Below are 24051 nucleotides of genomic sequence, written 5' to 3'. Positions count from 1 at the left end.
TGGGGGATGGTCTGCAGCCGGCTTTTTCCGTTCTGTCCTTTGTTCTGTGTGCGGTCCTGGTGGTGTCTTATGTTCGAGCTTTTCGCGTGGTAGCTATCCCACAGTCTGGTTTGCTAGCCCAAGTTAGATCTTTCTGGTTATGTGTGGGGCGTTCCTGCCTGATTCTTACAAATCTCTGCAGCCCACACCTCCCGCGCTTCCCTGCCCTGCCCCCACTTGCTAGTGGCGGATGCAGGCGTCTGTGCTGCTTTTCTGCTTGGGGAGTTACTGTCGGGCTTGTAATCTGTTGGTTTTAATTATTTATTTATTTTTCCTTCCTGTTATGTTGCCCTCTGTGTTTCCAAGGCTCGCCACAGACTCGGCAGGGAGAGTGTTTCCTGGTGTTTGGAAACCTCTCTTAAAATTCCCTTCCCGGGACAGGCTTCCCTTCCCAGGACAGAGCTCCCTCCCCACCTCCTTTGTCTTTCTTTTCGTCTTTTATATTTTTTCCTACCTGTTTTTGAAGACAATGGTCTGCTTTTCTGGTTGCCTGATGTCCTCTGCCAGCATTCAGAAGTTGTTTTGTGGAGTTTGCTCAGCATTGAAATGTTCTTTTGAGGAATTTGTGAGGGAGAAAGTGGTCTTCCTGTCCTATTCCTCCACCATCTTAGGACCGCCCCCCTTGAAGCTACTGCTTTTGGAGATGAATGGCTTGAAGGCAAGGGGAAAGAAGGAACATGAAATAACCCTGCTTCCTACTGGGAGCCACGTGGTTCCAATAACAGAGCCAGATTGTCGGATGTGTTCTTGAAGGGCTCAAGCGAGCACAAGGACTTTATACTATGCTAAGTTGACTGACATAGAACTGGGAGAGAAGGAAACTCCTGGTAAATTCCTAGATAGACTACAGGGGGCTCTTGGCAAGTTTACTGATGTTGATCTTGAAATTACAGAGGGGGAAATGATCTTAAAAGGTAGTTTTTTCACTCAGTCATCTCCAGATATCTGCTGTAAGTTTCAAAAACAGGCATTCGGACCAAAAAGTCTTTAGAAAAACTGTTGCAGCTGTCTCAGACAGTATATTTTGGTGGAGAATATGAGGAGGAAAATGAGACAAAAAAGAACCAGGCAAAAGACTAAAGCCCCAGCTGTTAGATCCACTCTGAAACAGCCTGAGGAAAAATGCCCAGAGGGACCCAGGTGAAAAGGGATGGACTTGTTATTACTGTGGAAAGGAGGGGCATCTTAAGTGGGATTGGCCTGAGGCATATAAGCCTCCCCAGGCTCCATGTCCAGTCTGCAAAGGACCATAATGGAGAAGAGACTGCCTTCCGAGGTGTGAAAAAGTGAAGTTGTGTCCGACTCTTTGCGACCCGTGGACTGTAGCCCACCAAGCTCCTATGTCTATGGGATTCTCCAGGCAAGAATACTGGAGTGCGTTGCCATTTCCTTCTCCAGGGGATCTTCCCTACCCAGGGATCAAACCCAGGCCTCCCACATTGCAGGCAGATGCTTTAACCTCTGCACCACCAGGGAAGCCCTTAAAGACAAGAATACAGTCTCTCAGAAAACCTCCTATAGAGACACAGAACTTCAGATCCAAGTACTGACATCAAAGATTTCAAGGGAGGAAAGGAAGCCAGGTTGAAAGAAGAAGAGGGAGGAGGCGGGAGAGGGGAGGCCAAAGGGGTGGCCTTACAGATGTCTCCTGCCACCTACAGATACCCAGGTGTTATGGGACTTTTCCTTGGGCCTCCAGAGAAGGGAGGACTGGAACTCAGCCCTACCAGAAATCAGACCAGACCAGAATCAGAATTTGAGTTCTCTGCCAAGAGGAGGGGATCAGCCTCCAATCCTCAGCTCAGGCTGAGAGCCCTTCGACCAGATTCCTGCATCCAGGACTGGGGGACTAGAAAAACACGGAAGGATAGGAAGAGTTAAGGAGAGGAAAGACAGAAGCAAGGGGAGAGAGGTCAATAAAGTCTCTTGTTCAGAGGTGTAGGCCCCAGGGGTTGGACTCTCAAGACAATTGGGACTGAAGGTGCCTGGGGGTCTCCACACAAGCTCCCATCCTAATTACACCTGAGGAACCCTGGGTATTAATAACTGTGGGGGCCAGTCAATTTCTTTTGGACACTGGGGCAACCTTCTCAGTGCTCACTGAAGCCTCTGGTCCTCTTTCCTCCTGATCCACTACTGTAATGGGACTGTCTGGATAAGCCAAACCTTATTATCTCAGTTGTCCTTTAAACTACAACTAGAACTCTGTGCTATTTTGTCGGGTTTCTAATCGTGCCAGAATATCCTTTACCCCTTCTGGGGAGGGATATACTGAACAAGGTCCACGCCTCTGTTTTCATGAATATGGAGCCTGCCCTTTCTCTCCTGTTAATTGAACAAATATAAACCCTGAAGTGTGGGCTAATGAAAAAACTGAGGGTTGAACACAAAATGCTGTTCCTGTCGTTATCAAGCTCAAAGACCCTCACCTATATTCACATCAAAAGCAGTACCTGCTAAAGCCTGAGGTTAAGGAAGGGTTAAAACACATCATTGAAGATTTAAAGGAAAGGGGCTGTTAACTCCCTGTAATAGTCCATGTAACACTCCTATTTTGGATGTAAAAATGTCAAATGATAAATGGAGACTTATTCAAGATATACAAATAATAAGTGCCTAATCCTTATATTTTATTGTCTGAAATTCCTAAATGAGCCAAATATGACTTTAAGATAATTGAGAAGATTTGGGTGCATTACAGGCTACTGCCACATTTGGATTCCGGATTATGGAGAACTTGCCTGACCTTTATATGAACTTATAACTGAAATTCAGCAGGCCCAAATCGACAAGCTGGTTAGGCCCCCAGAGACTCAAAAGGCTTTTAAGGCTTTTCAAACTGCTCTCTTGCAGGCTCCTGCTTTGAGCTTACCCATAGGATCAGAGTTTAGTTTGTTCCTTAGTTAAAAAAAAACTTATGGCCACATTCCTTAAGGGTAATTGCTACTATTGTTTTGCTAATGTCTATAGCTCATAAGTTGACTAATGGGCAAAATCTTACTGTACTGACTTCTCATTGTTACGCGAGTGTATGTTCCTAGGTTCTTTGTCTCCTCACAACAAAGATTTGGAGCGACGGATATTAAAGCCCTCGGTGCATCACAGCTCTCAGGTCTTGGACAAACCATGTTATAGCTCTTAGGCAAATCAGTGTTACGGCTCTATTTTATTTAGAAGATAGCAGGAGAATCCATTCTTGAAGCGTGAGGGCATACCAACCCAAAGACTTGAAGAGAAGAGAGTGGAGGAGTGCTTGGGGGAAGGAGAGAGAGAGAGAGAGAGAGAGAGAGAGAGAGAGAGAGAGAGAGAGAGAGAGAGAGAGAGGGAGAGAGAAAGAGTGCACACATGCGGGAGAGAAAGAGAGAGAGAGAGTGCTTTGGCTCTTCCTTTTATATGTTTTTGCCTCCACCTGGGCCTGCTCTATGCAAGTTGGGCTTAGCCAGGAGTGCTGTTTGTTCTACCTGAAGTCTTTACTCTGGTCCTCGGACCTTCCTTTGACCTTCCTTGTTTTTTTAGTCACCACCATTTTGGATTCCATTTCCCTGTTCTACCTACCTAACGTGATGTAAGTGAGATCTTAAACTCTAAAGTTCAGAGCAACAATGGCTCCGTCTTTAAAGCTGCTGTAACTCAAGGGGCGTGGAAGACTCTATGAATAGACTATCATTTACACAGTTCCTGGAGACCCCAATCTTCAGTAAAAGTTGAAAAGGCTAATGACATAATTAAGAGGCATCCGTGTAAGTGAGCTCAGGAAACATAAGACGGTTGGTTTAAAGTTCTACCTGTAGCTTTAGTGAGGGCTCAAACTGCCCCTAAAAAGGAAGGTCTGTCCCACTTTGAATGTATCTATGGAAGACCCTTCTTACACACAGACATTGTTATACACTCTGAAGCCTTAAAATTAACCATGTGACTCAGCTTTCAGCTTTTCAATCTCCTTATCAATTGAAGGCTTTCCGTGGTGGGTTTCTCCACTTCAAGGAAAGGACTTTCTTTAACTCTTCACCACAACAATCCTATGTGACACCTCTTCTTGATCTGATGACTGCTAGCAATCCTAAGATGGACTGATGTAACTATGGACATAATGTACTTTTAATTTTGATTATGTTTTAACTTGGTTTAAAGACTATTTTGCCTCACATCTGTAAAGGGGTTTGTTTTTAACTGTCTGAAAGCCTTTAGGTTACAAATGGTTGTCCAGGCTCCTACGAGTGCCACAGCCTCCTCCAACGATTACTTGGGGCCCTTGGGTCAGAGACCCTCAATATGAGGGTTAGGAGAACAATTTAGGGATGATGCCTCTCAACAGTAGGAAGTAGTTATGGAATGAAAACGATGTCCTTTTCTCTTGGCAATATAATTGTCCTAAAAGAAAAAGGGGGAATGAGAGAGTCAATTCCTAGGCAGGATGATAAGAAGTCTGAGATCCCTGAGGAGGAGAAAGGGATCTGGGGCTCATGAAGTGGAGACAAGGGTCTGGAATTCTCAAGAAGGAGGAAAAGACAAACATCTTTTTCTCCCTCTACATTCGTTAGTCTTAGTCACATAAAACGTTTCTGTAAGCCTGGTACTGATGATTACACAACAAACTCAGTTTAAACTCTGTACCAAGAATTATGTAGCAACAATACATCATGCTTGAGGACAGTTTCTCCTTCCTGAAAACTTTCTGGCTAATCCTGTTATCTTAAAATGTTAATTATGGGAGTGGATCTAGTAAGATCTTTACAACCTTGAGACATTCTTTTTATTTATCATAATAACTAATTTAAAAAGTATGTAACTCCCTTGCTTAGACTGAGGAGGGCATTCTCTGTCCCTCTTCTGATGTCTATGTCAGAAGCTTTCTCTGTCCCTTTTCTTACTTTAATAAAACTGCTGCACACACACACACAACACAAACTAGAAAAAAGAACAAAGCCCAAAGTTAGCAGAAGGAAGGAAATAATAAAGATCAGAGACTAAATAGACAATAGAGACTAAAACAGCAATAGAAAATATTCAGTTCAGTTCACTTCAGTTCAGTCGCTCAGTTGTGTCCGACACTTTGCGACCCCATGGACCGCAGCATGCCCGGCATCCCTGTCTATCACCGACTCCCGGAGTTCATCCAAACCCATGTCCATTGAGTCGGTGATGCCATCCAACCATCTCATTCTCTGTTGTCCCCTTCTCTTCCTCCCCTCAATCTTTCCCAGCATCAGGGTCTTTTCAAATGAGTCAGCTATTCACATCTGGTGGCCAAAGTACTGGAGTTTCAGCTTCAACATTAGTCCTTCCAATGAACACTCAGGACTGATCTCCTTTAGGGTGGACTGGTTGGATCTCCTTGCAGTCCAAGGGACTCATAAGAGTCTTCTCCAACACCACAGTTCAAAAGCAATTTTTCAGTGCTCAGCTTTCCTTATAGTCCAACTCTCACATTCATACATGACCACTAGAAAAACAATAGCCATGACTAGACGGACCTTTGTCGCCAAAGTAATGCCTCTGCTTTTTAATATGATGTCTAGGTTGGTCATAACTTTTCTTCCAAGGAGTAAGCGTCTTTTAATTTCATGGCTGAAGTCATCATCTGTAGTGATTTTGGAGCCCCCAAAATAAAGTCACCCACTTTAGAAAAGATTAGTGAACCTAAAAGCTTGTTCTTTGAAAGGATAATCACATTGGATAAACTCTAGCCAGACTCATCAGAAACAAAGAACACGCAAATAAATAAGATCATAAATGAAAGAGGAACATATACCACAGAAATTCAAAGAATTATGAGCGACCACAATGAATAATTATATACCTACAAATTGAACACCTAGTGAAAATGGATAAATTCATATCAACACATATACCAAGATTGAATCAGGAAGAAACAGATAATCTGAAGACTGAACACTAGTAATGAAATAAAACCATAAATCAAAACTCATCAAAACCAAAAATCTAGGACCAGATGGCCTCACGAGTGAATTATACCAGATATTTAAAAAAGAACTAATGCCTGACCTTTCCAAACATGTCCAAATGAACATTTTCAAAATTTTTCTATGATGCCAACATTATACTTAAACATAAATTAGAAAAGAAAAAAAAACACTAAAAAGAGAATAATTAAGGTCAATACTTTTGATGAAGCTAGATGCAAAACTCCTCAACAAAATATTCAGTTCAGTTCAGTCGCTTAGTCATGTCCAACTGTTTGTGGACTGTAGCATGCCAGGATTTCCTGTCCATCACCAACTGAAGGATCTTGCTCAAACTCATGTCCATTGAGTTGCTGATGCCATCCAACCATCTCATCCTCGTCAACCCCTTCTCCTTCTGCCTTCAATCTTTCTCAGCTTCAGGGTCTTTTCTAATGAGTCAAGTCTTCACATCAGAAGGCCAAAGTATTTGAGCCTCAGCTTCAGCATCATTCCTTCCAATAAATTTTCAGGACTGATTTCCTTTAGGATGGACTGGTTGGATCTCCTTGCAGTCCAAGGGACTCTCAAGAGTTTTCTCCAACAGCACAGTTCAAAAGCATCAGTTCTTTCGTGCTCAGCTTTCTTTGCCAACTCTCACATCCATACACGACTAGTGGAAAAACCATAGCTTTGACTGGATGGGCGTTTGTCAGCAAATAACATCTCTGCTTTTTAATATGCTGTCTAGGTTGGTCATTGTTTTTCTTCCAAGGAGCAAGTGTCTTTTAATTTCATGGCTGCAGTCACCATCTTCAGTGATTTTAGAGCCCAATAAAATTGTCATTGTTTCCATTGCTTCCCCATCTATTTGCCACGAAGTGATGGGACCGGATGCCATGATCTTTGTTTTTGAATATTGAGTTTTAAGTTGTATTTTCACTCTTCTCTTTCACTTTCGTCAAGAGGCTCTTTAGTTCTTCTTTGCTTCCTGACATCAGGGTGGTGTCATCTGTATATCTGAGGTTATTGCTATTTCTCCAGGAAATCTTGATTCCAGCTTGTGCTTAATTCAGCCCAGAAAGCCCCATGATATACTCTGCATATAAGTTAAATTAGTAGGGTGACATACAGCCTTGAGGTACTCTTTTCCTGATTTGGAACCAGTCCATTTTTCCATGTCCAGTTCTAACTGTTGATTCTTGACCTGCCTACAGGTTTCTCAGGAGGCAGGTCAGGTGGTATGGTATTCCCGTTTCTTGAAGAATTTTCCAGTTTGTTGTGATCCACAGAGTAAAAGTCTTTGGTGTAGTCAGTGAAGAAGTATATGTTTTTCTGGAATTCTCTTGCTTTTTCAATGATCCAACAGATGTTGGCAATTTAATCTCTGGTTCCTATGCCTTTTCTAAATCCAGCTTGAGCATCTGGAGTTTTCCAGTTCACATACTGTTGAAGACTTACTTGGAGAATTTTGAGCATTATTTTGTAGTATGTGAGATGAGTGCAAATGTGTGGTAGTTTGAACATTCTTTGGTATTGCCTTTCTTTCGGACTGGAATGAAACGGACCTTTTCCAGTCCTGTGGCCACTGCTGAGTTTTCAAAATTTGCTAGTGTATTGAGTGCAGCACTTTCACAGCATCATATTTTAGGATTTGAAATTGCTCAACTGGAATTCCATCATTCCACTCATTTTGTTTGTAGTGATTCTTCCTAAGGCTCACTTAACTTCACATTCCAGGATGTCTGGCGCTTTGTGAGTTATCACATGTCATCGTTATTTGGGTCATTAAGACTTTTTTTTAAAAAAATAGTTCTTCTGTTTATTGTTGTCACCGCTTCTTAATATCTTCTGTTTCTGTTGCATCCATACTATTTCTCTCCTTTATTGTGCCCATCTTTGCATGAAATTGAAATCAGCAATACATTAACATGTTATAATCTATAAATGAGCCAAATTTATTTTGGGGATACAAAGATGGTTCAGTGCTGGGGTCCAGCACTGGTCCTCCAAAGAGATGGTGTTGGCGACAGAGAGAGAGAGAGAGAGAGAGAGAATGTTGCAGTTAAGAAAGTAGAGGAGGAGCAGCTGCGAGGGCGCTGGCGGAACGACGCGCGGGTCTTGGCTGGTCACACACCCCAGCTTCTAGCGCACAGAATTTACTTTCTACTTGCGTTGCGTTGGGTACCCAGGACGGAGTTATCTGAGAGGGAGAGAGTCTGCTCCCGGTGAGCCCGAGCCGCCCCAGCAATGCGATGGCTGAGGAGCGGGCACTGAGGACCTGACCGAGATTAAGTTTCAAACCAAGGTACTGGATTCTCCTAGATTAAAAAGTGTCAGTGAAAATGGCATAATCTGCATTAACATCCCACAACGTGAAGACATGACAATTAAGGAACATACACGGACTTGTGGCACGAGGAAACATGTGCACAGAAAAAGGAAATCTGTAATTCTTTAAAAACTGGAAGACATTCTTCCTTACCAAAATGGGTACATTCTGCTCAGTTGTCAAGTTTGAAAATCTCCAAGAATTAAAGTGACTTTGTCACTGGGGTCCCATTATAGCCCTTGGTGTTATAGCAATATGTTCTACCATGGCCATGATTGACTCTGTGTTGTGGTATTGGCCCTTACATACCACTGGAGGAAGCGTGAATTTCATTATGTTGATAAACTGGACTGTCATGATTCTTTATAATTACTTCAATGCCGTGTTTGTTGGCCCTGGCTTCGTCCCTCTGGGGTGGAAACAGAAAAATTCTCAGGATAGCGTGTACCTCCAGTATTGTAAAGTCTGCCAAGCACACAAGGCACCACGGTCACATCACTGCAGAAAGTGTAACAGATGTGTGATGAAGATGGACCATCACTGCCCTTGGATCAACAACTGCTGCGGCTATCAGAATCATGCTTCCTTCACGCTGTTCCTCCTTTTAGCACCACTGGGCTGTATTCAGGCTGCCTTTATTTTTGTCATGGCAATGTATATGCAGCTTTATAATCGGATGAAAATAATTCTCAGAAACAAAACTTCTATTGAATCATGGATTGAAGAGAAGGCTAAAGATCGAATTCAATATTATCAACTAGATGATGACTTTGTTTTTCCTTATGATATGGGAAGTAGATGGAAGAACTTCAAACAAGTATTCACATGGTCAGGGGTCCCTGAAGGAGATGGGCTGGATTGGCCAGTTAGAGAAGACTGTCACCAGTACAGCTTAACAATAGAACATTTGAAACAAAAAGCAGATAAAAGAGTCAGAAGTGTCCGGTATAAAGTGATAGAAGATTATAGTGGTACCTGCTGTCCTTTGAATAGAGGAATCAAAACATTCTTCACAAGCCCCTGTACTGAAGAACCTCGGATAAGGCTACAGAAAGGGGAATTTACCTTAGCTACAAGGGGGTTACAATACTGGTTGTATGGAGACAAAATTCTTGATGATTCTGTTTTAGAAGGTGTTTCAAGAATAAGAGGATGGTTCCCTAGAAACTGTGTAGAAAAGTGCCCCTGTGACGCTGAAACAGATCAAGCCCCAGAGGGCAAGAAGAAAAACAGATAGCTGCTTTTGAAGTAAAATTCCTCTCAGTCCGCTCCATTACTTGAAAACTGTACATATTACTAAAGAATTATGCAATGAGCCTATCTGGTTAAGGTGTTCTTTTCCTCAAAGGTGCCCTAGTGCCATAATATAGATATTTTTGTTACCACTTTGAAATGGAGAAGCCATTCTGCACTTGCCTTTGAATTCCTGCACCTCTCTGCCACCTCTCCCCTCCCCAAAAGGAAAAACACTTCACCGAAGCGAGTCAATTGCATTTTCTCTAGAGTTTTGTGTGCGCTGCACACAGTGGACCTGACGTGCAGATAGAGGTCCCCCTCTACCAGGAGCATCTGCATGTGATGCTTTTATCCTCTGTCCCCCTCGGCCAAATTTCTGATATTCCAGATACTATAGAACTTAACTTGTCAGATTCAGTGTAAGCTCAGATTTTATTACCCGTCTTTTAATAATGATGATTTTGTCAAATCAAATAAAGATCAATGGCCGTTCTGTATAAATCATAGTTTTTACTCCAGTCATCTTTCTTTTGCTGACTAAAAAGGAGTGTTATTTCCTATGGAAAAACTGCTGCTTTACTGCCTCTTGGAAAATTCACATCTTTAATCATAAGTCTTAAGACATATATATTTGCCTCAAATAAATAATTAATGGCATGTTGAAAAAAAAAAAGAAAGTAGAGGAGAGGAAGAGGTTGATATTCCTTGGTTTACAAAGAAAGCCAATAAAGCCCCTGCATGGGACTTGCTCTGTTCACGAAGGCCTCAGGCACCCTCTTGATGTGGTGAAGGTGCAGAGCACCTTCTTGAGAGGGTCTTAGAAGCCCAGGCAGGAAACTGAACTCAGAGAGCCTCTGCGCTCCAGGGGATCAACCTGAAAAGGAAAGAGAAAGAGAGAGAGAGAAGGAAAGAATAACGCTTCTCTTTCCTGAAAAGGAAAGAGAAAGAGAGAGAGAGAGAGAGAGGAGGAAAGACTGACACGGGGAGACCAGGCCCGCAACTTTATTTTCAAAAGGAGCTTTTATACCTTAAGTTGTACATAGAGAATAATGGAAGATGCAAAGTCATGCAGGGTCAGCAGTCCTGACCCTTATCAAGACCAGGCTTTATTTCTGCATACCTTTCTATTTACAAAGGTCTTAGGTGATTTACATCATCTTCTGCCAGGAGGCCTGATAACATATGACTTTCTTCTGATAAAGGTTAATCAACCAAAAAACTTATTTTCTCTAAAGGTGATTTTTCTAAAGTCTTGTGCCATTCTCTGAAAGCACTAGATAAAGTTGCATTCCTATAGGGCAAAGGTGCAGTGGGGTATAAGAAAGAAAGAATTTATTAACTCAAGGTTTGATGTTGTTAATACCAAGGCTACTACTTATATTTCTATATATCAACTATATTAATTAATGCACTCCCAGGCACACAATGAAAGATATGAAAACTTAACAGCAAGCATTGGCTCAACAATGAAACCCTCCACCAGTACTATCCTAATAATTTTTAACTCCTCAAAAGGCTCTATATTTTTTAAATGTTTTAAGCTTCCCATGCCTCTCGTGGTTGGGAGGCTGTGAACAATTGCAGGCATGGTTGTAAAAGTCCGGATAAACCTGTCAGGCAAGTTAGGAAGCCATCAGAGGGGTTTGAATTGAAACACTCCAATTATGCCCAGGAGACTTATTAACTAGAGCTCTAAGTTGATTTCCTTTAGAGAGAGGTGGTCGTGGATAGCCCCCCATTAATGTCAGAGGAGTTGGTGAAAGGCATAAAATGGTAAGACAGACAGATTCTGGTTTGGGGGTAGGTGCTGAGCAGGTCCAGGGGGTCCTTTGAGTCCTGATCTGCCTTGCCTATCAGGTCTCTTCCACATGACCTTGTCATGGGTGGGATCTCCCGTGTTGGCTCCCGGCAGTTCAGTGTCTGCAAATCAACCTATGTGATACATCACATTAAAAATGAAGAATAAATCATATGATTTTTTAAGTTTTGCAAGAAAACTTTTGGACTGAATTCAACATCCATTATGATAAAAACTCCAGAGTGAATAGAGAGGGAACATACCTGAATATAATAAAGCTCCCATCATTCTCAATGGTGAAAACTTGAAAGTATTTCCTCTCAAATCAGGAACAACACAAGGATGCCCACTCTCCCCACTTTTATTCAGCATAGTACTGGAAGTTCCAGCCACAGCAAGCAAAGAAAAAGAAGTGTGGTACTGGGACAAAAGCAGACATAATCAATGGAACTGAAGAGACAGCTTAGATATAACCCACACTTAGTAGGTAATTAATATATAACAAAAGAAGCTAGAATACAGAATGTAGAAAAGACACCCTCTTCAATCAATGGTATTGGGAAAACTGGACAGTTACATACAAAAGAATTAAACTGGATGCCTTTATACACCACATATAAAAATAAATTCAAAAGGGATTAAGGATTTAAATGTAAGAACCAGAACTATAAAAATTCTAGAAGTAATCATAGATGTGCACTCTTTGACATTAATCTTGTTGATCTTTTTTTGGTTATGCATTGTTATGCAAGGGAAACAAAAGCAAAAATAAAGGAATGTGACCTAATTCAATGTAAAAGCTTTTGCACAGTGAAGGTAACTATCAACAAAACAAAATGCCTGCCTGCTGAATAGAATATATTTGCAAATGATGTATCTGAAAAGGAGTTAGTGTTCAAAATACACAAAGAACTCATACACTTCAACAACCAAAAGAAAACCCAATTAAAAAATGGACAGAAGGTTCAAATAGGTATTTTTCCAATGAAGACAAAACAGTTGGCCAAAGGCACATGGAAAGATGGTCAGACACTAATTATCAGGAAATACAAATCAAAACACTGAAAGATTTTACTTCACACCAGTCAGAATGGCTATTATAAGAAAGAAAAGAAATAATAAGTGTTGGGAGGATGCAGAGATAAAGGAACACTCATGCACTGTTGGTAAGAAAGTAAATTGAAACGGTCATTATGGCACACAGTATAGAGGTTCCTCAAAATGTTAAAAATAGATCTCCTATAAGATCTGGGACTTAACTGGGTACTTCTCTCTAGAAAACTTCTGGGTATTTATCTGAAGAAAAAAAACTTACTCAAAAAGATATATGCACCCTTATATTCATTGTAGCACTGTTGACAGGTAAGATATTGAAATCACCTAAGTGTCCATTGATAGATGAAAGGATAAAGAAGAAGTGATATATATATATATATATATATATATATATATATATACACACACAAACACACACTGAAATATTACTCAGCCATATAAAAGCATGAGATTGTGCCATTTATACAGCATGGATAGTCCTAGAAGATATTATACTAAGGGAAGAATGTTAGGCAGACAAAGACAAATATATGATTTACTTCATATTTAGAATCTAAAAGTTAAAACAAACAAATAAAGCAGAAGCAAATTCATAGATACAGAGAAGAAACTGTTGTCCTCAGAGAGGAAGAAGTAAAGGGATGAATGAAATAGGTAAAAGGGATTAAGAAGTATAAACCAGATATAAATGTAATAAGTCATGGGGATGTAACATACAGCATAAGGAATAAGAGTCAATAACATTTCAATGACTGTATGATGACAGATGATTCCTAGGCTTATCATGGTGATCGATTTGTAATGCATGTAAATGGTCAATAACCATTTTGTACACCTGAAACTAATATAATATGTGTCAACTGTTAATATATTTCATAAAAATAAATGTAGAAAAAGTGTATGATCTCTGTACACTGTTTAGGTGACTCTCTGTAGACATGTGTGTAGTATAAACTGGGATAAACACTGTCACTACCTCTGTCACTAGTTTTGTGACTTAGACTGGTTGACTAACCTTTCTGAACCTCAGTACCCTCATTTGGAAAGATGTGGTAAGATCCTGAATTTCTTCAGAGTTATGGTTAGGAAAATAATTCGCATGGTTTTGAAATTAGTTGTTACTTTGTGCATACTGTCACTCAGGCCATTTCATCAGTTCCCTCTCCTTCAAATCCCAAATGGGTTCCAGTGCAAGAAGCATATCTTACTCATCTTTATTTACTCATTTAATAGCAATATGCCTGCACCATAATATGGGCTTGTAAATGTTTGCTGAATGAATTGACTGTTTCTTTTCTTTTTCAGCTCTACAATGCTTTCCCCTCTTTACTACATTATCTCCCAGGGAGTCATAACACATTATTTAAAAACATGACTGAGCAAAGAAAGTTTATTTTGGAGAAAATAAAGGAACACCAAGCATCCTTGGACCTCAACAACCCTCAAGACTTTATTGATTACTTCCTGATTAAAATGGAAAAGGTAAAAGGGGACCCAGATTTGCTGCTTCATCTTTGTATGTGGAGTGATGTGATGCATGGAATAGCTTTGTTCTTCTCAGTGGAATCAGTTTATTAAAACAAATGCTCCTTCTTAAAGATATATTCATTGCTTGTGCAAATTATTATTGTGCAAACCATACTGGATGTCTTGAATTATTTCTGCATTGTTACTGAAAATTGCTTGGAAGTTTGTATATTTACCATGTTAAAGCTGGTTCTTTATTTGAGAACAGATTGAAACACACACACACGCATTCAAGATAAGTGATAAGATAGTATATTCTCCTTCTTTTTTTTTTTTATTCTCTTTCATTAAATAAATTCCATGAATGGGTGATGTAAGAAATGAGAGAAGGCAGAAATGGATGGGCATCTAGAAAGGCTTACTCTTGGAAAGACAGTAGGAAACAGATGAAGTAGGTTTTGAGGATTAACAGAGATGACAAAATTGGTTCAGGGAAAGATAAGTGCAGTGATGAAGTGTGTGGAATTTTTAGAGATTGTCTTGATAGTAACTGAGGAACTGTCATGGGTTTAATGACTGATGAATTTGGGAATAGTGTTTTAGTTTGAGGATAGGTGGTTCTGAAGGCCTGAGTGAGAAATTCAGATATGATGATATAGACAATAGATGCCTGAACTGATGGTGAGTAGCAGTGATGATTTGATAAGGGTCAGATTAGAAAGAAATTATTGAAGAACTGATTTACTCCATTGGGTGAGAAAGTGAGGAATCAGAAAGGACTTGTTAGAAGTTTAACTCTGGTTATATTTTAATTGAAGAAATTCTAACAACTGATCTAGCTTTACCATCATCAGTAGCATACTTTAATGTTTGGTTTAATTTGTCAAATTCGTAAATGTAAACAATTATGTTATGTTGTTATATGGAATTATTGCAAGCTGCTTTTACTTATTAAGTAATCCTAATACATCATTGCTAGGAGAAACACAATAAACAGTCTGAGTTTACCATGGACAACTTGATCACCACTGTATGGGATGTGTTTACTGCTGGAATAGAGACAACAAGCATCACTCTGAGATATGGACTGCTGCTCCTGCTGAAGCACCCAGAGGTCACAGGTAGTATCACAGATGATGGACAGGATGAAATTCTGGTTAGAAATTGGCAGGCAACATTGATGACTTTTCTACTCTTCATCTGCCTAGAAGATGTACAAGAAAAACTTCCACCCTTAGTACATATTCCTATCATTGCATGAATTGCATTTAAATTAGAGTATAGTAAAACAGGAGAATGAAATATTTAACCAGTAGCAGAGTTATGGCGGAAAAGGCAATGGCACCCCACTCCAGTACTCTTGCCTGGAAAATCCCATGGATGGAGGAGCCTGGTAGGCTTCAGTCCATGGGGTCGCTAAGAGTCGAAGACAACTGAGCGACCTCACTTTCACTTTTCCCTTTCATGCATTGGAGAAGGAAATGGCAACCCACTTCAGTGTTCTTGCCTGGAGAATCCCAGGGACTGGGGAGCCTGGTGGGCTGCAGTCTATGGGGTCACACAGCGTTGGACAGGACTGAAATCACTTAGCGGCAGCAGAGTTATGGAGGGCATAGATCACTGTCCTCCCTACTGTGGTGGAGTATCCTTGATTTGCATCAGGTCAGGTGCAGTAGGGCTTCCATGGTGGCTCAGATGGTTAAGAATCTTCTCTACAATGATATTGCTTGATAACCCTTCCAAGTCCAGATAAATGTACTTTTGTCAAAAGTTAATTCTACTCAGGTGCATTTGCAATGGAAGGATTGACTGAACAAAATCACAATCTTTCTTCATCAAAAAACCTCACTCTTTAAATTAAAAAGTTATACACAAAAATTCTGTTCAAATACACCCTTTTGGCAAAAAAAAAAAAAAAATCCTAAAAATGTAATTTCTCATCCTCATTTTTTTTCTTTATTCAGTCCTCATCTAAGAGAATATTTCCTTTACTCTATCATGCTTTGTGCTTTGATCTATTAAGACCTATTATTTTTAGTTTTTTGAGTTTAATTGTTTTCCGATGTTGTACTAGTTTTTGCTGTCAATGAAGTGAGCCAGTTATATGTATATGTATTTTCGGGCTTACCAGGGGGCGCTAGTGGTAAAGAACTCATCTGCCAACGTGTGTGTGAGACATAAGAGATGTGGGTTCATTCCCTGAGTTGAGAAGATCCCCTGGAGGACAGCATGTCAACCCACTCCACTATTCTTCCCTGGAGAATCTCATGGACAGAGGAGCCTGGTGGGCTATGGTCCAAAGGATCGCAAAGAGTCAGACATGACTGAAACAACTTAGCACTATTATAAATCTATATGCATATAGATTTATAATTGTTATATCTTTTTGTTGGATTGATTCTTTCATCATTATGTAATGTCCTTTTTTCTCTTGTTCCATACAGTCTTTGTTTTAAAGTCTATTTTGTGTAAGAACTGTTTCCTCAACTTTCTTTTTCTTCCATTTGTATTCAATACATTTTACTTGTGGAGTAGCTGCTGGGTGATGGTGGGTGGGCTGGGTCATGTGGCAGCTGGTTATGAAACCCCATGGGGTCCTGTCTAGTGCTGGCCCTCTGGTGGTTAGAGCTGGGTCAAGGCCTCATCCTGGGGCCCAAGATGTCTTCTAGTGGCACTGGCCTGCTGTTGAGTAGGCTGGATCTTGACATGGTTGGCTGCAGGACTGCTGTGGTCCTGGGGCTGGGGTTGGCCTGCTGGTTGGTGGATCAGGCCCCAGGAGTCTTGAGGATAGTACCTGCCTTCTGGTGTATGAGACCACATCCTGGCTTCTCTGGCTGCAGGGTCTTGGGTATCTTGGTGGGGGGAGCCAGATCCTGTGTTCTCTGACTGTAGGACCGTAGGGGTCCTGGAGTTGCAGATGGCCTGCCCGTTATCTATATGGGGGCCCAGGGGGACCTGGGGTTGGTGTCTCCCAACGGGTGAGAGGAGTTGGGCTCAGGGGCAGCTGGGGCTCAGGGCTGTTATAGTATGTGGCATGCTGGTGGGTAGGACTATGTCCCAGCCTAGCTAGCTGCTTGGCCTCCCATACCCAAGAACGGGTGATAACTGGCTGATCAGAAGGGCCAAGTTCTGGCACTAATAAGCCACAGGGAAGATTCTGAAAATGCACTTACTATCATCCATGTCCATGTGCTGGGATGAGCTCTCCAAAGTAGCTGCTACCAGCATATGTGTTCCAGAGGTGAGCCATAACTTCCCTGTGCCTCTCTGGGAGGCTGTGCAAGATCAATAAATGGGTCTGATCCAGGCTCCTTTCAAATTAGTGCTCCTGCTTCTGGGTCCCAGAGTGGGTGAGATTTTGTATATGCTCTTTAAGAGTGGAGTCTCTACTTCCCTCAGCTCACTAGACCATCTGAAATAAGCCCTGTTGGCCTGCAAAGCCAAGGTCTCTGGGGGCTCATCTTCCTGGTTCAGCACTCCTGGGTTAGGGAGCCCAGTGATGGGTTCAGACCCCCCCACTCCTCAGGAAGAACCTCTGTAATTGTAATTATCCTGTTCATGGGTCTCCTACCTGGGGGTACAGTCTTAACTGTGCTATGTTTCTGCTTCTCCTATGCATCTCGTGATTCCATCTTTATGTCTTTAGTTGTTGAAGAACTTTTCTCTTAGACTTCAGGTTGTTCTTTTATTGATAGTCGCTCTGTAAATCATTGTATTAATCATTTTGTAATGCTTGTGGGAGGAGATGATCTCAGAGTCTTTCTACTCTGTCATCTTGGATATTCTCCCTTAACTTATTATTCCTATGTGTTGAGTCAACAAAGCATCTTGTTCAGTTGGTCCATTTATTAAGTATTTACTGCATGGAGTACTTCTACTCTCTTAGAACTTTTATAAAATAAAACTGACATAAACAAAATGGTTAAACTGCATGAAGTGAGCCTTTGAGATCCCACATCCCTGAGTTTATTTTAAAAAATACACAAAGGAGAGAATCAGAATTAAGAAATGAATTTCATGATGTAACTGTGTTTTATATGTAGGTGTATTTAAGTCTGTAATGAAATTCCGATTTGCCCATGACACTGAAATTCTTTTTCGTCTTTTCCCCTGTAGGGAAACACATGTAATTTTTCCTTCTCTCCATATCCTACCACTGTGTAATCATGATTAAGAAGATAAAACGTATCTTTATCACTTGACATAAATTCTGATTTCTACCTTCCAGCTAAAGTCCAGGAAGAAATTAACCGTGTGGTTGGCAGAAACCGGAGTCCCTGCATGCAGGACCGGAGCCACATGCCCTACACAGATGCTGTGATCCACGAGATCCAGAGATACATTGACCTTGTCCCCAACAACCTACCCCATGCAGCAGCTCAGGACATTGAATTCAGAGAATATCTTATTCCCAAGGTAAGAGATATTTCACATATACTCCTCATTAAGACTCTTAGGTTTCAGCTATCACAGCAGTAGATGCATAGATTGCCTAATTGTCTACATTATTGCACAGTCATGTCTCAGGTATTTCACCCTCTGACCACATGCTTCCTTCCTTTTAGTTTGTAGATACATTTTAATAAATATAAAAGTGCTTAGACTCCCCAAGGATTCTCAGTACATTGTTAGTACATTGCCTGTTCATTAGGCTACTCTTCCATCCAATCCTTATTTTCCAGTGTATGTTTTATTACTTTTTCCACTCAATCAGTAAGCACCTCCCTATCTGTTTCACGTGTCAAAAGTCTAATGCAACAGTTTTCTTCCTCGCTACCTGCATTTGAGCTACTGATCCCTTCTGGAAGACCATGCAGCTCCTCAGGGTAATATTACTGTCACCAACTCAGTCAGTTCAGTTTAGTTCAGTTGCTCATTCATGTTCAACTCTTTGTGACACCATGGACTGCAGCACGCTAGGCCTACCTGTCCATCACCAACTATCAGAGTCCACTCAAACTCAATGTCCATTGAGTCAGTGAAGCCATCCAACTATTTCATCCTCTGTCATCCCCTTCTCCTTCTGCCTTCAATCTTTCCCAGCATCAGGGTCTTTTAAAATGAGTCAGTTCATTGGATCAAGTGGCCAAATTATTGGAGTTTCAGCTTCAACATCAGACCTTGCAATGAACACCCAGGACTGTTCTCCTTTGGGATGGACTGGTTTGCTCTCCTTGCTGTCCAAGGGACTCTCAAGAGTCTTCTCCAACAACAGAATTCAAAAGCATCATTTCTTCAGTGCTCAGCTTTCTTTATAGTCCCACTCTCATTTCCATACATGACTCCTGGAAAAACCATAGCTTTGACTAGACAGACCTTCATTAGCAAAGTAATGTTTCTGCTTTTTACTATGCTGTCTAGGTTGGTCATAACTTTTCTTCCAAGGAGTAAGCGTCTTTTTATTTCATGGCTGCAATCACCATCTGCAGTGGTTTTGGAGCCCCCCAAAATAAAGTCAGCCACTGTTTCCACTGTTTCCCCATCTATTTCCCATGAAGTGATGGGACTGAATGCCATGATCTTAGTGTTCTGCATGTGGAGCTTTAAGTCAACTTTTTCACTCTCCTCTTTCACTTTCATCAAGAGGTTCTTAGTTCTTATTCACTTTCTGCCATAAGGGTGGTGTCATCTGCATATCTGAGGTTATTGATATTCCTCCTGGCAATCTTGATTCCAGCTTGTGCTTCCTCCAGCCCAGTGTTCCTCATTATGTACTCTGCATATAAGTTAAATAGGCAGGGTGACAATATACAGCCTTGATGTACTCCTATTCCTATTTGGAATCAGTCTATTGTTCCATGTCCAGTTCTAACTGTTGCTTCCTGACCTGCATACAGGTTTCTCAAGAGGAAGGTCAGGTAGTCTGGTATTTCCATCTCTTTCAGAATTTTCCATGGTTTATTGTGATCTGCACAGTCAAAGGCTTTGGCATAGTCAGTAAAGCAGAAATAGATGTTTTTCTGGAACTCTTTTGCCTTTTCAATGATCCAGCAGATGTTGGCAATTTAATCTCTGGCTCCTCTGGCTTTTCTAAAGCCAGCTTGAATACCTGGAAGTTCACAGTTTATGCATTGCTGAAGCCTGGTTGGAGAGTTTTGAGCATTACTTTACTAGCATGTGAGATGAGTGCAATTGTGTGATAGTTTGAGCATTCTTCCTCAAATAATCATTCTCGTTTTTTCTTTATTCTCTCCTTCCTTGTTGGCTCCTTTCCATTAGCATTTAAACATATCCAATTCTCTTGCGTCTTAAGAAAAATTTTCCCGAACTATGGAGGTCAGTCCTAAGATGGCGGAGGAATAGGATGCGGAGACCACTTTCTCCCCAACAAATTCAAAAGAACATTTGAACTCTGAGTAAATTCCACAAAACAACTTCTGAATGTCAGCAGAGGACTTCAGGCACCCAGAAAAGCAGCCCATTGTCTTTGGAAGGAGATGCTTTATCAACGGTGCTGTATAGATGGAGAAGTCTTGAGACTACGGTAAAAATAAGACTGAAAACCAGAAGCAGGAGTCTTAAGTCCAAATCCTGAGAACAACAGAGAACTTGTGACTCCAGGGAACACTAATCGACAGAAGCTCATCAAACGCCTCCATATCTTCATTGAAACCAAGCACCACCCAAGGGCCAACAAGTTCCAGAGCAAGACATATCACACAAATTCTCCAGCAACACAGGAACATAGCCCTGAGTTTCAATATACAGGCTGCCCAAAAGTCACTCCAAACCCATTGACATCTCATAACTCATTAATGGACACTTCATTGCACTCCAGAGAGAAGAAATCCAGCTCCACCCACCAGAATACCGACACAGGGTTCCCTAACCAAGAAACTTTGACAAGCCACCCATACAACTCCACCCACAGCCAGGAAACTTCACAATAAAGAGAACTACACAAACTGCCAGAATACAGAAAGGCCACCCCAAACATAAGAATATAAATAAGATGAATAGACAGAGGAATACCCAGCAGGTAAAGGAACAGGATAAATGCCCATCAACCCAAACAAAAGAGGAAGAGATAGGGAACCTACCTGATAAAGAATTCAGAATAATGATAGTGAAAATGATCCAAAATCTTGAAATCAATATGGAATCACAGATAAATAGCCTGGAGACAAGGATTGAGAAGATGCAAGAAAGGTTTAACAAGGACCTAGAAGAAATAAAAAAGAGTCAATGTATAATGAATAATGCAATAAATGAGATCAAAAATACTCTGGAGGGAACAAGGAGAATAACAGAGGTGGAAGATGGGATAAGTGAGGTGGAATATAGAATGGTAGAAATCAATGAATCAGAGAGGAAAAAAGAAAAACGAATTAAAAGAAATGAGGGCAATCTCAGAGATCTCTGGGATAATGTTAAACACCCCAACATTCGAATCATAGGAGTTCCAGAAGAAGGAGACAAAAAAAAAAGACCATGAAAAAATGCTTGAGGAGATAATAGTTGAAAACTTCCCTAAAATGGGGAAGGAAATAATCACCCAAGTCCAAGAAAACCAGAGAGTCCTAATAAGATAAAGCCACTGTAAAACTCCCCAAGACACATATTAATAAAATTAACAAAGATCAAACACTAAGAACAAATATTAAATGCAGCAAGGGAAAAACAACAAGTAACACACAAGGTGATTCCCATAAGATAACAGCTGATCTTTCAATAGAAACTCTTCAGGCCAGGAGCGAATGGTAGGACATACTTAAAGTGATGAAAGAAAATAACCTACAGCCCTGATTACTGTACCCAGCAAGGATCTCATTCAAATATGAAGGAGAAATCAAAAGCTTTACAGACAAGCAAAAGCTGAGAGAATTCGGCATCATCAAACCACTCTCCAACAAATGCTAAAGATCTTCTCTAGACAGGAAACACAAAAAGGGTTTATAAACTCAAGCCTAAAACAAAAAGTAAATGGTAATGGGATCATACTTATCAATAATTACCTTAAACGTTAATTTGCTAAATGCCCCAACCAAAAAAGATTGGGTGAATGAATACAAAAACAAGACCCCTATATATGTTGTCTACAAGAGACCCACCTCAAAACAGGGGACACATACGGACTGAAAGTGAAGGGCTGGAAGAAGATATTCCACGCAAATAGAGACCCAAAGAAAGCAGGGGTAGCAATACTCATATCAGATAAAACAGACTTTAAAACAAAGGCTGTGAAAAGAGACAAAGAAGGACACTGCATAATGATCAAAGGATCAATCCAAGAGGAAGATATAACAAGTATAAATATCTATGCACCCAAGATAGGGACACTGCAATATGTAAGACAAATGCTAACAAGTATGGACGGGGAAATTAACAATAACACAATAATAGTTGGAGACTTTAATACCCCATTCACAACCATGGATAGATCAACTAAACAGAAAATTAACAAGGAAACACAAACTTTAAAAGGTACAATAGACCAGTTAGACCTAATTGATATCTATAGGATATTTCACCCACAAACAATGAATTTCACCCTTTTCTCAAGCACACACAGAACCTTCTCCAGGATAGATCACATCCTGGGCCATACATCTAGCCTTGGTAAATTCAAAAAAATTGAAATCATTCCAAGCATTTTTTCTGACAACAATGCAGTCAGATTAGATCTCAATTACAGAAGAAAAACTATTAAAAATGGCAACATATGGAGGCTGAACAACATGCTGGTGAATAACCAACAAATTACAGAAGAAATAAAATAATAAATCAAAATATGCAATGAAATGAATGAAAGTGAAAACACAACAACCCAAAACCTGTGGAACACTGTAAATGCAGTGCTAAGGGGAAGGTTCATATCAATACAGGAATACCTCAAGAAACAGGAAAAAAATCAAATAAATAACCTAATGTTACACCTAAAGCAACCTGAAAAGGAAGAAACAAAGAACCCCAAGTTTAGTAGAAGGAAAGAAATCTTAAAAATTAGGGCAGAAATAAATGCAAAAGAAACAAAACAAAAGAGGCCATAAAAAAACCAACAAAGCCAAAATCTGGTTCTTTGAGAGGATAAATAACATTGACAAACCGTTAGCCAGACTCATCAAGAAACAAAGGGAGAAAAATCAAATAAATAAAATTAGAAATGAAAATGGACAAATCACAACAGACAACACAGAAACACAAAGGATCATAAGAGACTACTATCAGCAATTATATGCCAATAAAATGGACAACTTGGAAGAAATGGCAAATTCTTCAAAAAGTACAACTTTCCAAAACTGAACCAGGAAGAAATAGAAAATCTTAACAGACCCATTACAAGCACGGACATTGAAACAGTAATCAGAAATCTTCCAGCAAACAAAAGCCCGGGTCCAGACGGATTCACAGCTGAATTCTACCAAAAATTTAGAGAACTAACACCTATCCTACTCAACCTCTTCCAGAAAGTTGCAGAGGAAGGTAAACTTCCAAACTCATTCTCTGAGGCCACCATCACCCTAATACCAAAACCTGACAAAGATGCCACAAAAAAAGAAAACTATAGGCCAATATCACTGATGAACATAGATGCAAAAATCCTTAACAAAATTCTGGCAAACAGAATCCAACAACATATTGAAAAGATCATACACCATGACCAAGTGGGCTTTATCACAGGGGTGCAAGGATTCTGTAATATCCACAAATCAGTCAATGTAACACACCACATTAACAAATTGAAACATAAAGACCATATGATTATCTCAATAGATGCAGAGAAAGTCTTTGACAAAATTCAACATCCATTTATGATAAAAACTCTCCAGAAAGCAGGAATAGAAGGAACATACGTCAACATAATAAAAGCTATACATGACAAAACCGCAACAAACATTATCCTCAATGGTGAAAAATTGAAAGCATTTCCCCTAAAGTAAGGAACAAGACAAGGGTGCTCACTTTCATCACTGATTTTCAACATAGTTCTGGAAGTTTTGGCCACAGCAATCAGAGCAGAAAAAGAAATAAAAGGAATCCAAATTGGAAAAGAAGAAGCAAAACTCTCACTGTTTGCAGATGATATGATCATCTACATAGAAAACCCTAAAGACTCCACCGGAAATTTGCTAGAGCTAATCAACGAATATAGTAAAGTTGCAGGATCTAAAATCAACACACAGAAATCCATTGCATTATTCCTACACACTAATAATGAGAAAATAGAGGGAGAAAGTAAGGGAACAGTTCCATTCACCATTGCAAAGAAAAGAATAAAA

General features: G+C 40.3%; 2 protein-coding genes across 2 annotated transcripts in view; both read left to right on the top strand.

The window, feature by feature from the left end:
- LOC138427956 (cytochrome P450 2C21-like) overlaps positions 1-24051 on the top strand; it is a 69798-nt gene that overhangs the window by 26085 nt on the left and 19662 nt on the right. The window contains exons 5-7 of the mRNA XM_069568083.1: positions 13670-13846; positions 14811-14952; positions 18060-18247. Of these exons, the coding sequence (XP_069424184.1) occupies positions 13670-13846; positions 14811-14952; positions 18060-18247 (507 nt within the window). The remainder of the gene's footprint in view (positions 1-13669; positions 13847-14810; positions 14953-18059; positions 18248-24051) is intronic.
- LOC138427958 (palmitoyltransferase ZDHHC6-like) lies at positions 8549-12075 on the top strand. The gene is made up of 2 exons (XM_069568085.1): positions 8549-8788; positions 8881-12075. Exons 1-2 carry the CDS (start codon positions 8652-8654, stop codon positions 9509-9511), a joined length of 768 nt encoding a protein of 255 aa, XP_069424186.1. The 5' UTR covers positions 8549-8651; the 3' UTR covers positions 9512-12075.

Source organism: Ovis canadensis, chromosome 22, assembly GCF_042477335.2.
Source record: "Ovis canadensis isolate MfBH-ARS-UI-01 breed Bighorn chromosome 22, ARS-UI_OviCan_v2, whole genome shotgun sequence".
In the NCBI taxonomy this organism is placed as follows: Eukaryota; Metazoa; Chordata; class Mammalia; order Artiodactyla; family Bovidae; genus Ovis; species Ovis canadensis.
Note: the sequence above shows the minus strand (reverse complement) of the source record. Positions and strands in the feature narration are given on the sequence as shown.

Excerpts from the sequence above, each read along its gene's own strand:
- LOC138427958 (XM_069568085.1), top strand. The coding sequence starts at position 8,652 with ATGCCGTGTTTGTTGGCCCTGGCTTCGTCCCTCTGGGGTGGAAACAGA. Across the intron at positions 8,789-8,880 it reads ATCACTGCAGAAAGTGTAAC|AGCACCACTGGGCTGTATTC; the intron begins AGATGTGTGATG and ends GTTCCTCCTTTT.